The sequence below is a fragment of the Carassius auratus genome, chromosome 20, assembly GCF_003368295.1.
Source record: "Carassius auratus strain Wakin chromosome 20, ASM336829v1, whole genome shotgun sequence".
In the NCBI taxonomy this organism is placed as follows: Eukaryota; Metazoa; Chordata; class Actinopteri; order Cypriniformes; family Cyprinidae; genus Carassius; species Carassius auratus.
Genome location: NC_039262.1, coordinates 753,522 through 768,724, shown reverse-complemented (window position 1 = coordinate 768,724; position 15,203 = coordinate 753,522). Strand labels below are relative to the sequence as shown.

At 37.1% G+C, this 15,203-nt stretch overlaps 1 protein-coding gene across 3 annotated transcripts in view; it reads left to right on the top strand.

Annotated features, from left to right (window-relative positions):
* Positions 1–14,135, top strand: part of LOC113120455 (inositol-trisphosphate 3-kinase B-like) — a 33,546-nt gene extending 19,411 nt beyond the window's left edge. For all 3 annotated transcript variants that reach the window (XM_026290273.1, XM_026290272.1, XM_026290274.1), the window contains exons 3-8: positions 4,617–4,716; positions 4,879–5,092; positions 6,354–6,558; positions 9,044–9,145; positions 10,269–10,340; positions 10,958–14,135. In XM_026290273.1, coding sequence (XP_026146058.1) covers positions 4,617–4,716; positions 4,879–5,092; positions 6,354–6,558; positions 9,044–9,145; positions 10,269–10,340; positions 10,958–11,176 — 912 coding nt within the window. In that variant the 3' untranslated portion in view covers positions 11,177–14,135. The remainder of the gene's footprint in view (positions 1–4,616; positions 4,717–4,878; positions 5,093–6,353; positions 6,559–9,043; positions 9,146–10,268; positions 10,341–10,957) is intronic.
* Positions 14,136–15,203: the final 1,068 nt, after the last annotated feature.

The following is a 15,203-nucleotide window of genomic DNA, read 5'->3' as shown; positions in this document are numbered from 1 at the left end:
TGTTAGGTCAGGTGCTATTTTTGTAGTGCAGGTGTGACTGAGGGTTTCAGATAGAATCTTTGGACCAAAATCATGCACAGGTGTTATATAAGTATTCGTTTTGCTATTTCAAACTCTCAGAATTCCAGGTGAGTTCGAAGAACTCTGAAAATTTGCATTGTTCGTGGCCCTCGCAGGCATGCCATAGAGTTTTACTGTGGTCTCTGCACATTGAGCTTGGCCTACCAGCATATTTGCATGAGCCAATTGTGCTTTTGAATGCTTTGTATGGAAACAAATTAGAAATTCACATTGCCCTGCACTTACCTTCACTCAAATTCCAGCTTACGTTGTGATTGCACGCAGCACACTAGCGCATATTCTTACCAATTTTTTACCATGTCATCTTTCATCACGCACATCTGGAATTTCATCGCCCCCGTGTTGGTTTTTTTCGCAACGACAATCTTCCTGATGGTCAGAGATATACAGGTAATAGATTCTGGTTTGCTGTGATTTCTCCATAGTTGGACTGTAACATTGTATTCCCGCCCTTTGCGTGTTCAGTTATTAAATATTTTAGCCTAATTTGATTATGCTTTCAGCTGCAAATAAGGGCGAAATTCTCTTAGCTCAGTTTAACACTTTATTAGCATGCTTTCCCCAAGAATCAGAGCAATAAAGAGGCTTATCGGCTAAAAGCCACACGAGATCCAGCTGTTTTTCATGGGAGCAAATAAGCTGTGAAGTAAACTGTGTCAGAAACATACGATCTAAAGCTGTTGTTTTACACAGTGGGCAATAGTCATTTTGACCTGACCGTGGCTCTCAAAAAAAAAAGTCTACAACTCCCATCTCTTCCTGCGAGTTTTCCACTTGTTTTGTTTTCCCACATCCTGAACATTTCCCTCACTATAGAAACGTCTCTCAGAGCCACTTTGTCTTTCCACTGAACTTTAATTTGTTTATTAATCGGGAGGTGGGATCCTGCGGTCTTCTGATCTTAATGTCTGGTAGACACGGGCTGCCTGTCAATCCTAATGTTTTTAAGTTCTTTCTGCAGTGGCCCAACGCACAGCACACTGACAGCATCTGTTTCACATCAAATGCTTGAATATTAACCAGAACCTCTGCATACTGTAGGTATTTAATTCAACCGATCATACTTCTCTGTCACATTAAGTAATCTCAGCAAACCTGCTGCAATAAGTGTGTTTTGTAACTGTAACATTCGTGTTATCTCTATTATTATTATTATTTTAAATGTATCTAAAATAAAAAAGCAAAAATATCTGTTTATGTTGGATGCAGATTTTGTATAATAATAATAATAAGTATTATTATATAATTAATATTATTACTATTACTATAACTACTACTACTACTGCTACTACAACATGAAAATCATTTATTTAGAAAATTATATTTGGAATGTGCTTTCTAGGTATGAAATTTCAGAATTTAAAATAAAAGGAAGAAAGAAAGAACATAATTGAAAATTATGAATAATAGTAATAGAACGTTTATTCATTTATTTACTAATCAAAGGACTACATTCAAACATGCATGTGAATTCTTGTCACTGTTTGGATTTTTATGAAATGGCTCATAGGGAACCTTCACACTCTCATTGCTACAATCTTATTAACATCAACTCTTTACTTTCTCAAGTAATGGTGGTGACCTCTGGATCACTAAGTTTCCATAATGTGCCTCTAAGGGAGACCCAAGCAAAGGGAGGTTGGGGGACATGGAGGGGACACAGGAAACAGAGCAGCCTTGACAGATACGCCACTGCTTCCAACTGTATCTTAGGGGTGAGAAGAACTGTTTTCCTCCAATGGAGCAGAACAGGGCAACCTTCATGTGACAGATAAAACTCATGCTGCTCTCAGATGATCGTTCATACCTTTTATGGGCCTCTTTCTAGACTAATTTAAATCAGACCTTTTCAGCAGAGACGTCCAGATGTACAGCTTTCAGAAAAGTTAATCCAAAAATGAAATTCCTGCCATCATTTATTCACCCTCACATCATTCTAAACCTGTATGACTTTTTTATGTAAAACCCCAAAACTCAAATTTAAGTTCCTTTTTTGTTAATGTGTACAAATGAATTTGGACTGGGCTGTCGAGCTCCAAAATGACCTTAAAAGTGGTCCATGTAACACACACTGGCTCTTGAAGCCATAGGATAGCTTTGCATGTGGAACAGACCGAAATGTATTCAATAAAAAATCTTGACATCCACTCTAGTTATTCTTTGCATGTGAGAAGAAGTGACTTCCAGTCTCTGAACAAATCATTCACCTTTCATTTAGTCAAATCTTTTCAACGAATCGTTTGTTTAAAAGTTCAACTCACTGATCTGGTCACAGGAGTTATAGGTTTACTACAGAAAAAGATTTGAAGGGAATAATTAAAAAAACATTTTTATAAAACATTTTATACACAAAGTGATCATATGGCTTCAGAAGACTTAAAATATAATGCACAAGTCATATGGTCTACTTTAAAGGGGTCATATGATGCGTTTTACATTTTCTCCTTTGGAGTGTTACAAGCTCTTGGTGCATAAAGAAGATCTGTAAAGTTGCAAAGACAAAAGTCTCAAATCCAAAGAGATATTCTTTATAAAAGTTAAGACTTGTCCAAGCCCTCCTAAAATGGCTCATTTAAACACCCCCCCCCCCCACATGTCTACGTCACGATTGTGGGAAGATTTGCATAACGCTGCCCAAACGTTCATGCACAGAAAGAAGGTGTACCTTTTATTCTCGCTGTTGCAACTGGTGCCGTGTCGTGGAGACACTGCATGTTTCATTGTGAAAGGAAATACATCAACTTTGTGCTGTGGATGTCACCGTGGACGACGTCACCGTGGACGACGTCACCGTGGACGAAGCAGAGTCCAGTTTGGGGTCGTCACATGTTTTTGCCGCAAGCCACCGTCCACTCCTTCGTCGAATCCACCTGCCGTTCCTCAGTCGCCACAGGCCGGGTATAAGTCATTATAATGAGTAATTATGTCCCAACTGGATGCAACAAATGCCTCATTGTTAATGGATTTTATTGTTTTTGTCCTGTCGTGCCGGTTTTCTGACTGGGACACACCATAGCAGTATGGTGAGGGGTGTAATATTTCCATCACACGCTTGAGGCATTCAGCCAATCACAATAAGCTTTGTAAAAAACTGCATTTCAGAAGGCGGGGCATAGAGGAGAAACAATAATGTACAGTATGTGGAAAATAATGTGTTTTTTTAACCATAAACCGCATAAACACATTTCATTACACCAAATACACAATGTGCTTTTTAGCAACATATGACCCCTTTAAAGCGCCATGCATTTTGATTGGACGTACATTTCTTGATCCTACGCAATATATAAATACAGAAAAATACATTTAGACCAAATAACTTAATGATCGCTATAGGGATGTGAAGAGACTTAAAACCAGCATAACAAAAACTGTTTCTTTAGACAATCACGTATTGCACCTTTAAATGTGTTTTAGAACCTTCAGTACTTTCATGACTGAATCTGACAATTTATTATTGTTTAATCAAAATGCATGACAAAGGGTCACTCGCCAGATTTTGAATACACTTTGTGGCTTGTGTTTGTTGGCTGGACGAGTTTCTAGATTTGGAAGGTGTTGATTTGTGGTTATAGTGTGCCCGGGGATGAACCGCTCTTACTGGGAAAGCTGGCTCAAAATGCATGGGGTGGGGGGGTTAGGGGGGAGAGAGGCTTTCCTGGTAATCCAAGGAAACCCCCCCATCTATCACTGAGAGCACAGTAAAGAATTTGTTTACCATGCCAACATGGGAGAGCCAAAGAAATCTCGCTCAAGGACATTTAGTGAAGTGGAATAACAGAGTAATGGTTGAACAGAGCAGCTCCTCTCAAACTGGAAAACAGCCTGTTTTCTGCAGGCTGTCAGGATGTCCAGATAGAGCAAGAACATTTTGAGATGGTTCCAGGTGAAATGGTTCACCTTGGCAGGAAGACAAGCTTAAACACTGCCCAGATTTCCTATTCATTTGCAGGTTTTATGTGCAGTAGTGAATCTGAATGTATGTTTGTACATTAAGTGCTTCACATAAAGCACTTTACTGTGCTGTGTAAACGATGATATCAGCACTGACTGCTTGTAGGAGCGCCAGTAAACGTATGGAAATACATGCAAAAGACCTGTTTGTTTATTCTCCCGCATATTGTGTGCTGGTCTGGGTTTTGTTGTAGGAAAATGAACCCCACCTGCCAAATCGCCTTATATAAGTAATTACTCATCTCCCTCCAGGCATGTTTTTTTTTTCAATATAGCATTGACAAGAAGTGAAATATTATTAGAATTGATCAATTTTAATGTATTTTAAAATAATTTAGTAATTCAAAAAAAGTGATTCATTCCTGTGATGCAAGTTGAAAAGCTTTTGTAATATTATAAATGATCATTCAATGTAGCCTTGCATATATAATTATTTTTGTCTTGTAATATGATGAATAAATTACATTATAAGGTCATAAAAACTGAAATGCTGTTTAAACTACACTGCTGTAGCTTTATAGCACTTAAATTTCATTTAATTTAATTGGGAATTTATCTGGCTTACTTTTGTCATTGAACAGCATAAATCATGGAAGAAGATCAAGAACATGGTGCACTGGTCACCATTTGTAATGTCCTTCAAGAAGAAGTACCCTTGGATCCAGTTGGCTGGCCATGCAGGTAAGCATCAAAAATGGAGGAGTACATTGCATAACTTTTCATGCAACTTTTCAGTGTTAATTGCATTTAATCTAGATGGGAAAAAAAACAATAGTAGAAAGTTAGTTTATGCTAATGCCCACATTTTAACACCCTAGTGCTATGCTATTTGTCTCTCTGCAGGCAACTTCAAGGCAGGAGCCAATGGTCGTATCCTAAAGAAACACTGTGAGTGCGAGCAGCAATGTCTCGACAGGCTGATGAGAGACGTACTAAAGCCCTTTGTTCCTGCTTACCACGGAGATGTAGAGAAGGATGGAGAGAGGTACAATCAGATGGAGGACTTGCTGGCAGACTTTGACCTACCCTGTGTCATGGACTGCAAGATGGGCATCAGGTCAGTTGCTGCACTGTCTCATTTGACCTTTTACTTTAGAAAAACTAGAAAAGAGCCAAACCACCACCATAGCTATGACCCAGAGCCAACCTAAAACACCCTAAAGATGACCCAGAGCAGCCTAGAAACCATACAGCAGGATTCTGCAAACTGTAAGGTACGATAAGACCCTAAAACATTCATGATACCTCAGCAAACATCTAGTAACAACCTAAACCACTTAGCAACTACCCTGGCAACACATTAGTAACCACTTATTAAGGCTCTATATCCTTGTACTGTATATCCTTATAACTTCAGTTTTAACTTCAACTTAAAAAATTATAATGCAAAAAACTAAAACTTAACCTAGAAATGAAAATAAAATATGTTTAAGTACTAAAGTTACTCAAATGAAAACTGGAGTACAGTAATTAAAGGTAAATAGAAATATGACCCACCCAAAAAAAAAAAAGAGAAAAACCTAAGAAAATATAGATAAGCATACCTTTTTTTTTTTTTTTTTTTACAAACTAAGTGTAATGTGGAAACTGACAATATGAAAAACTATAAAATAATGAATAAATACTATAATTGTATATAAATACTACTACAATAAAACGGGTGCTTAGTTAATAAAATATAGAAGATAATCAGACCAGAAATCCCCCTCCTTGCTATGACAGAATCTTCATCTTTTCTTATCTTACACTTATGCAACAGCATGTCCACTCTGTTACTTTAAAATGAATAGTTCCTTTGACCCATTATTTGTACAGATGTTATACATTCCAAGCACCACAGAACATGAAGCAGGACCTCCCTCCCCAGAGACTCAGCAGAGGAGCTGCTCTGTGTCCTCTAATCTGCCGAAAGATAGCTGTGCTTTGCTGGTGCAGGGAGACCTTGATACACATCGCTCATCACTTTTTCCCCCCACTCTCACTCTCTGTTGTTTCTGAGACTGCTCTTGTTTGCTGTTGCAAGCCTGACCGAATCACAGTCGTGGACATGGAACAAATATAGTGATAACCAGATGGTCAGGATATTAACAGAACCTCCGCTGGCCTGTCCAAACAAAACAATGCATTGCTTTTAGATTCAGCACGCTTTTCAGTGTTTTCCAAGACAAATCAAGATAAATATTTAGCTTGCATGCCTTTTTCATGCTGATAAGATAAACTGCATTTTACTGTACACTGCAAATTTCAACAGAATATAATTGATGATGCAACAAGTTAAGTGAGAGAAACTGAGCCATTTGGTCATTTTTCTCCTGCAGGACGTATCTAGAAGAGGAGCTGACGAAAGCCAGGAAGAAGCCTAGCTTGAGAGCCGACATGTACCAAAAGATGATCGAGGTGGACCCCGATGCACCCACGGCACAGGAGCACGAACAGAAAGCAGTCACTAAGCCACGCTACATGCAGTGGAGGGAAACCATCAGCTCCACCGCCACGCTGGGCTTCCGGATCGAGGGAATCAAGGTGAGACGTTCATTCATTTCACAATTTCTTTTGAAATCTGTGTTCACCACAAATGAGGTGAAATTGCGAAAAAGAGAAAACTTCAACATCCTTATTTGAATGGTGTTTTTTTCAACTGGATTTCTCAACTACACACTATTTTCATGGTCGCATTTAACTGAAAGTTTGAAATAAATCATGCTTGAGATTTTAGGTTTTACTTATTCATTTGAAGTATTTGGTTTTTAAGGAATATTCCAGGTTTAAATCAATAATATTGATTGCCACAAAGATTACTAATGATCTCAATTTATTAAAAAATATAAATAAGGGTTATAGTTTATTAATTGCCATCATAATGAAATACCATAAACCCTAGAATGACTGAAAAATTATGATTATGAACTCAAATAATAACAAAAACAAGAAATGTATGTAGTTTGCTATGTAGCATTATATTCACAGGAAATAGGCAGAACAATAAAGCACCATAGAACAACTATAAAAATTATGATATATAATATGATATCAAATAATAGCCATGCTTTCACAAATGTGACCCTGGACAACAAAAACTGTCAAAGTTGCACGGGTATATTTGTAGCAATAGCCACTTGATTTTTTTAGCTGATTTTTTTAAGTGCCAAAATTCATTAAGATATTAAGTAAAAATCATGTTCCATGAAGATATTAATATAATATATCAAAACTTGATTTTGGATTAGTAATATGCATTGCTAAGATATTTATTTGGACAACCTTAAGGTGATTTTTCAATATTTGGATTTTTTTTGCACCCTCAGATTCCAGGTTTTTAAATAGTTGTATCCCGGGCCAAATATTTTCCTATCCTAACAAACCATACATCAATGGAAAGTTTATTTATTCAGATGTACATAAAAATTTACCCTTATGACAAATAACAGACAAGCTTTCACACAGCAATTAATATAAGAATTAATATACATTATAAAATTACAATTAATGCGTTTTATAAAATTGCAAGCTTCACATTTCTGCTTTTAAATCTTAAAAAAATGCATTATGCCTTGCAGTACCTTGATTTTTGCCATTTTTAAAAGGCGAGCTGAAATTATATTTTGTGAGAGTGAACATTATGCCACGACAAATGCTGTTGATTGAGCTTAACTTGAACCATGAGTTGATGAAAGGGTTCTTGGAAGCACAGTGCTGTTTGTATCTGGGGAATCACGGCAGCCTTCAACCTTCACAATTAGATCCCTGAATTCAGACTGAGGTGAAAGGGCAGGATTGGACTTTTTCAAGAGGTCGATTGTGTCTGAATGTTCCTGTCATACACACGGCCTGTTTGTGGCACGTCCTTTGAGCTCAACATCAGTCAGTGACAGGCCGCAGCTCTCACAACATGATTTCAGTTCTGTAATTCCGGCCTACCGCACGCAGCCCTAAATACACCCTCATGGAAAATGTCAAAAAGACTTAAGGGAAGCTTGAAAACCTTCAGGTAATTAAGCCAAACCAGGCAGCCATGATTCCATTTACACACGGAAGAGGAGATTAGAAAGCTTGTGTTTGGTCTCTGTCATGATTTTCCAAAATAAATCTTTGTTAACAAGAGCTCTGCAGATGTCCTGCATGAATAGAGAAAGACTGCTTCTTCTTTTGCACTTTCCATCAGCACAAATGCCCCAGGTTCCCCTCTTTCTCTTTTTTTCGCAGATGGGGGATGCCCTGGGCGGCTCTAAATAAAATATTTTCTGAATAATAGGTAGACTTGTATTATGTCTGTGGCTGCTGTTTGTTTTATTATGTCTATGCCTGTTGTGACTATTGTCTTACTAAAATCCCCACAGTCCATCAGTATTATGTTGCCTCTGAGATGTTTACTAAAGCACGCATCACTGTTACTATTGCTTGTCCTTGGGGGGTTTTCAACAAATATTTAAATCATTTTATTATATTAATATAAAAGAATTAAACAAGTCTTTGCAACCACCCTAAACACCCTATAAACAACCTAGAAAACAGGAACACCTTAGCAACCGCATTACATTGACCTACAGTAGTAATCACCCAAACACAACATAGAATACCTTAGCAACTACCAAACACCCTAGTAACCAGCAAGAACACAACAACCCAGAATACCCTAGAAACGGCCCAGAACACCCTAGTGACCACACTAAATTATAAATAAATTATTGCTATTGGGTAAATAATATGTAATCCATAAACAAGTAACTGTAGTCTGATAAAGTTTTAAAATGTATTTTAATCTAATTATAAATCCTTAATTGTTGGAATCTGATTACGTAATCTAGATAACATGTAATCAATTACTATACAGATATAAACAAAAAATCCGGAGGCCAAAAAAAAAAAAGAAACTTTATTTCTGAAAATGACAAAATCTGAGAAAATTGTGAGATAAAAAGTCACAATTAGCTGTTTATTTTTTATTCAGTGACGGAAAGGGTCTCCATAATCACAATTAATCAATTCTTCTTCCCTTTCCCTTCTACAGAAAGAGGATGGAACAGTAAACAGGGACTTTAAAAAGACTAAGACCCGAGAACAAGTGACCGAAGCCTTCCAAGACTTTGTCAAAGGAAACGAAAACATCCTGGTAAGCCGGTGCTCGTGTTTGTGCTTTAGGGCCTACTGTCGATTATAAAGTCTCCTGTGGCACACGGAAGGGAAGCGAGTAACAGGTGGAGCTACACTCTTTCATTAACCCCCCAGGGTGGTTTGTGAAACTAAGGGTTTCCTTTGTGTGGTGCAGCCCCTTCAGGGTTATATTGTTTGAAAGCAGCGAAAGCTCACCTGCTGGCTGGGAAACCACTCTTCCAGTTGCACACAAACTTAATTATATTACAGAGAAATACACACATGCAAATACAAAAAGCGCTTTGCATAATGCTGTGCTTGACACATGACTGTCATGTGTATTCTTGTGACATTAAAGTACTGTAAATGTAATCCTAACAGGTTTAAATATTAATAAGATGTTTGCACCTAGTACAAAGAAATGATATTCATGGCAGGATTCCCGTGTTGTAACAGGGGTGTTTCCTTTAAAGTTCAGCCTCATAGACAAACAGTTCCAAAGAACCTTGGCTCCTCATGGAGCATTTATTTAACCCCATGTTTGTCCACGGTATGTCCTGGAACTTGATGTGCATCCTGATCCTCTGTGATTAGTTTGACAAATGTGCTGTAGATTTTACAGAGGAACCTGCTTTTATTTCCACACTAAATGTATAATCAGCAGCCGCCCATTTAAAAGCTGAAAAATGTCATTCTTGTAACAGTAGTTTTAATCATTTAAAATATAACAAAATTTAGTATGATCACTTTTTCATTATATATTTAAATAAGTACAGGTCAAAATATGTAAGTTGCTTCATTTTTTCATAAATTATACGTCACACTAAGTGACAGTAGAATTTTATTTTATTCATATTTTGACATTTTGTTTTCACAAACGTTATTTGAAATATTAAAGTAGACACTTGCATTTAATATTCATTCTATGTATATAAAATAACCTTTGTACATTTAATTTGATGCAGACAACAAAATGGTACATATACATGTATATTTACTTTGCCTTATTTTCTCATTATATATATATATATATTACAACATGCAGCCAATATTATTCTGCATAAATATAGTACTTGTGACACTACAATTGTGGTGATTTTTATATTTTTATAGTCACTTACACTTTGTCTCTTTTCCCTCAGCATTCCTATCTGAACCGACTAATAGAGGTCAAGGACACTTTGGAAATTTCACCGTTTTTCAAAACACACGAGGTAAACAGTCACACTTTTCTTTATCATCTTAAAACACATTAGCTATACTTACTGTTAGACCATGAAGGAATTAGTAAATGTCACCTGTTACCCACCCATGTGATGATAGCACGTGAAAATGTGGAAAAATAATACACTTTAGCATCTATGCAAAGACCGGCTGTGAAGTAATTATCTGATTATTCTGGATGCCCGAAGCCAGAATAGCAACTTGGTTGTATGCAAAGAGTTACACAACCTCTTTTAATGGACTTTAAAGACAAATATTCTAGGGACACTTAAAGCATCGTCAGTGTCATAACTTTGTTTTGATACAAGGAGGTAGAACAGGCTATGCAAACACAGAGCTTAATTTATTCACATTAATAGATAACAAAAACAAACTGTATGCTGGAAAAACAGTGCACAGTTATATCTGTTTAATAAGTGAGCGCATGTTTGCTGCACAAACATTATGGAAACAGGATCTTTGTGTCTATTGTGTCATGTTTACACATGTGTTTGTGGTGAACCATTTCAAGTCTTGTAAAGATGCAACACGCAAGGAATGGACTCTGACACTTACCGCATTTCCGTGTTGAGCGTGTGTCCCAACTCTTCCCATCTCTCGTGTTCAGGTGATTGGCAGTTCTCTACTCTTCGTCCATGACAAACGGGAGCAGGCAAAAGTGTGGATGATAGACTTCGGGAAGACCACTCCATTGCCGGAGGGGCAGGAGCTGAGCCACAGGGCCACCTGGGTGGAGGGTAACAGAGAAGACGGCTACCTCTACGGCCTAGACCACCTCATAGACATTATTTCCAATATGCTAACTCCTAAACCTCCACTAGAGTAAGAGGATTCCATCTTCTCTCCCTCCTGCACTACAGTTCAAGACCTCGCTGGGTTCCCCTAAAGCAATCCTAACCGATCGTCCCATCTAAACAAAACTATAAAACTTCAAACAAAAATGCCAATGCGCAATGTCCTTTAAAAAAAAAAGAGTGTGTATGTTTGTAAACTTGTAGATGCTGTACATATAGTGTAAATGCCAGTGTTTTAGTTCAGAACATGTGTGAATAGGATTTTTGCAGCTAGTGCTTTAACAGGCAGGTGAATCTTAAAGCCACACTCCCTTAATGTGCGTTCTTTTCAACATGCTAGTGTTACGGAAAAGTGTAAAGCCCCTACAGCTATGTTTTACTCTGTGATTTTGTTTTTAGATGCTGCTTTTTTATTTTACACCTAGAGATCATTTTTCTTTGAAACAAAAATCTAAATTTGGAAACTTATAACAATCAGATCGACCACTAGATGTTTGAAATCTTTATATTTGCAGGAATCTAACAACATTGGTTGTTTTTATAGTTTTTTACCCTGTTAACAATGTAAGTAGTGTTAAAATACATCATTTATACTTAGTGCCGTTAATAGAACAAAAGTTTTCCATTTGGTGGATGGTCTTATGTTGTGCTTTATATTTAAATTCTTCATATTGACATTCCTCAAATTCAATTTCCATTTTTGTGCATAAGTAGGGCTGGGTATCAACACAGATTTTCCAATTGATTATAATTCACAAATTCTCGATTCAATTCGGACTTCATTTTTATGTAATACGATTCCGATTTATTTCAGTATACAGCATTTTGCTTATACTGTCTATTCTCTCTCTGCTAATAATGTCAGAAAATATATTCAGGGGAGTGTTTTTGACTCATTTAAACTAGTAATTCATCTTTTGAGCTACACTAGGCATGCCACGTGTTTTTGATTCACTAGAAAGAAACAAGTAATTTTGGGAATCAAGCTTAAAGTTTGCGATTGTTTTTTAGATGTTCTACTTAAACAAGATTCTGTTTCGCTCCTGCTAACAAGCACTCACGCTATGTGTTTTTGCCAAGTCACTAAGATACACTAATAAGATTAATATTCAGGAATAAGAAAGATGACTCCTGCCATCTTTCTGATTGGCTCTCAATTGTTTTTATCATTCATCAATTGGAAAAAAGTAGTTTTGAATGTTATTCTAAGGACATTGTTCCTCTATCATTATTATTTTGCAGTTGAATCTGCTATTCTTTTACATTTTACATTTCTTTTACATTTTCCTTGATGGGATTTTAGTCATAGAACACAGTGCCATCTGTAGGATGGGAAGTGCGGTGCAATATTAAGAATTGAAATTGGAACCATTCAAATAAAGATCAGGATTAATTGGAAAATCTAAGTTTTAACTCAGCCCTATGCCCAACCAGCCTAAAATAATAACTGAGTGCCAAGGTTTTTCTCAGGAAGTGGCTCCCATTCAAAAAGACTTTAAATCTGTCATTACCAGCTTGTATGTTTTCAAGTTCCCACAGTCTCGACTAATTTTTGTCTTCGTAAAAAAAACGTAAGAGCTGCAAACACCAACCTTGAAATGGCTAAAGTGACTTAAAATAACTCTTCTACGAGGTAAAATACCATGTTTTACAAACACGCTGTCACCTTAACTTGCATCTGTCGACCAAAAATTTCAACCATTCCACGCAAGTTCAAACAATGTGAATAGTCACGAGAGCCTTAAGTAATGTTGTTCTTCCTTTGAAAAGTGCCTGAAAGCGCCGCTCGATGCAGTGCCTCCGAAAGCTGACTCGCTACCCTTCAGAGCGCTTTATGTTGGAGAGAGGTGATTGTTGTTTGCATGACTATTTGCCATGCAAATGAACCATCTCGGCATACCCCCAAACAATGAGATAATCCTCCAAGCAAAATATCGCTGGAGATAAAAACTAATTTGTTGGTCAGTATGGAAACCATGCGCTGCCAACAGCATAAACGCAATCAGTGATTAATAGTTGTTGATTTAGCCCTGGGACAGGAACACCTAGGGCAGACCTACACGTCGGGACGTCAACGCGACGCACTCCAGTCACAGTGAAGGCAGAGGGGTTATCGAGAGGCCTACAACCAAATGTCACCACATGTTTTTACCCATAATTTATTTATGGCGAGATTTCGCTGTTGCTAAATGACCTTTTATGAATGCAAAAGGAACAGAGAGGACAAAAGGTTAACGGGTGCTGTGGAAACATTTCTCAAATCCCTGTCCCACAGCCACAGTTCCCTAAACATGCTTAAAATGGGTAGGAAAAAATGAAATGGGTCAATTCATAGCTGCTGTAAGTGATTTTTAATAGGCATAGGACACACAAACTATTCTCGCTACCTGACTATGGGAGAAATAATACTTTTCTTCTGGTTCTGTAATCAGCCACAAACTTGCTGCTTTTTAGCCAAGAGAGAGAAAAATATCTAATTAGGCCTATATGAAAAAATGACAGCCCTAAAAATGTGACACATATAAAAACACATAATACAATGAAACACTTGCTAGGAAAAATAACACTTCTCTCTACTCGCTAAAAATGGCTGTTTGTTAGACAAGAGAGAGGAAAGTATCACTTTTATTTTTAACACATGGCTACTTTCAAGAAACATTCTTCTTGCCATAATAATGGTGTAGTAACGACATCTACCACAAGATGTGTCACTGTGCCTGATAATGAAAGAAAAAGGAGACTTGTTTGGAAACCAAAAATATTTTTGCTTTTAGAGGCGTAAATACAATTGCTTACAGCAGCTTTAATTAGGTCTAAGAGGTTTCGGGTTTATTTATTCTCCCCAAAATTAAATGTTTCCAAAGTAAATCTTAAAGCCAGATGTACTTTCTCCCTACACGAGCTTAAAAATGGAAGTAGGGCTTCCCCTGCTGTTTATGGTGCTGTATTACAGAGAACAAACAAAACTGACCAAGTCCTTGCCCTCAATGTTTTTTTACATTTCATGCCATATTTGTGAGAGATGAAAACTGTGGGAATTTCTTGTGGTGTCATACGCATACTTATATTTATATTTTGTTACATTTTGCACAAGAACACTAAATGTAGCTACTTAGTTTTTTCTTCTCTTGTTTGTTTGGCTTGATCTCCCATATCTCGGTGATATAGCGGTTCACTGTAATGTAAGCTAAGCTCATTGCTGTGTAAAAATGTTTTGCAAATGTCTTCAGAGTGTACTCTGTCTCTTTAAGAAAATAAATCTCTGAAACCAGTGACATTGACCCTGTTGCATTATGTAATGTCAAGGCCTTGCTGCACAAGGAGCATTTACACTGCTCAACCCTGCTGTATGTTTGCAATCTTAATGCAGCAATGAATTATTATTCTTGCTTGTACAATTTTACCAGATCAATTTAAAAAAAATACACATGGTTTGGTTTTTACTTATGGATGTTTGTATAACTGCCGATTTTATAGATTAATTCATTACAGATTAAGAAAATAATAAATGTAGCCTTTCACAAATTTTAAAGTTAATACTATTTTTTCATATTTAACATTGTGTTTACAAAATGTTAGTTTTTATACTTGCACAGCGATTAGAAGACTTACAGGTTGCTCACGTGACATCCACGTCATCAAGCTCAGTTTGAGTCTGTGCAGTACGGCCGACCCCCAGGAAGTAAGTGCTTCTAATTGACTTCACTTGTCTCCGTTGAATCCAATGGGGTTGCTGTGTCCATTTCTTTTACTGTCTATGTTTACAACACTGCAGTGATGCTGCTGACATACGACTTTGGCCGCACCAGAAAACACATCAGCAGCGTCGTGAACCCACTCACAACAGACCCAGAAGAGAAGACAATGCTGAATAAAGTCGTATTTTTTGTTATTTTTAGACCAAAATGTATTTTCGATGCTTCAACAAATTCTAACTGACCCTCTGATGTCACATGGACTACTTTGAAGATGTTTTTATTACCTTTCTGGACATGGACAGTATACCGTACATACATTTTCAACGGAGGTACAGAAAGCTCTCGGACTAAATCTAAAATA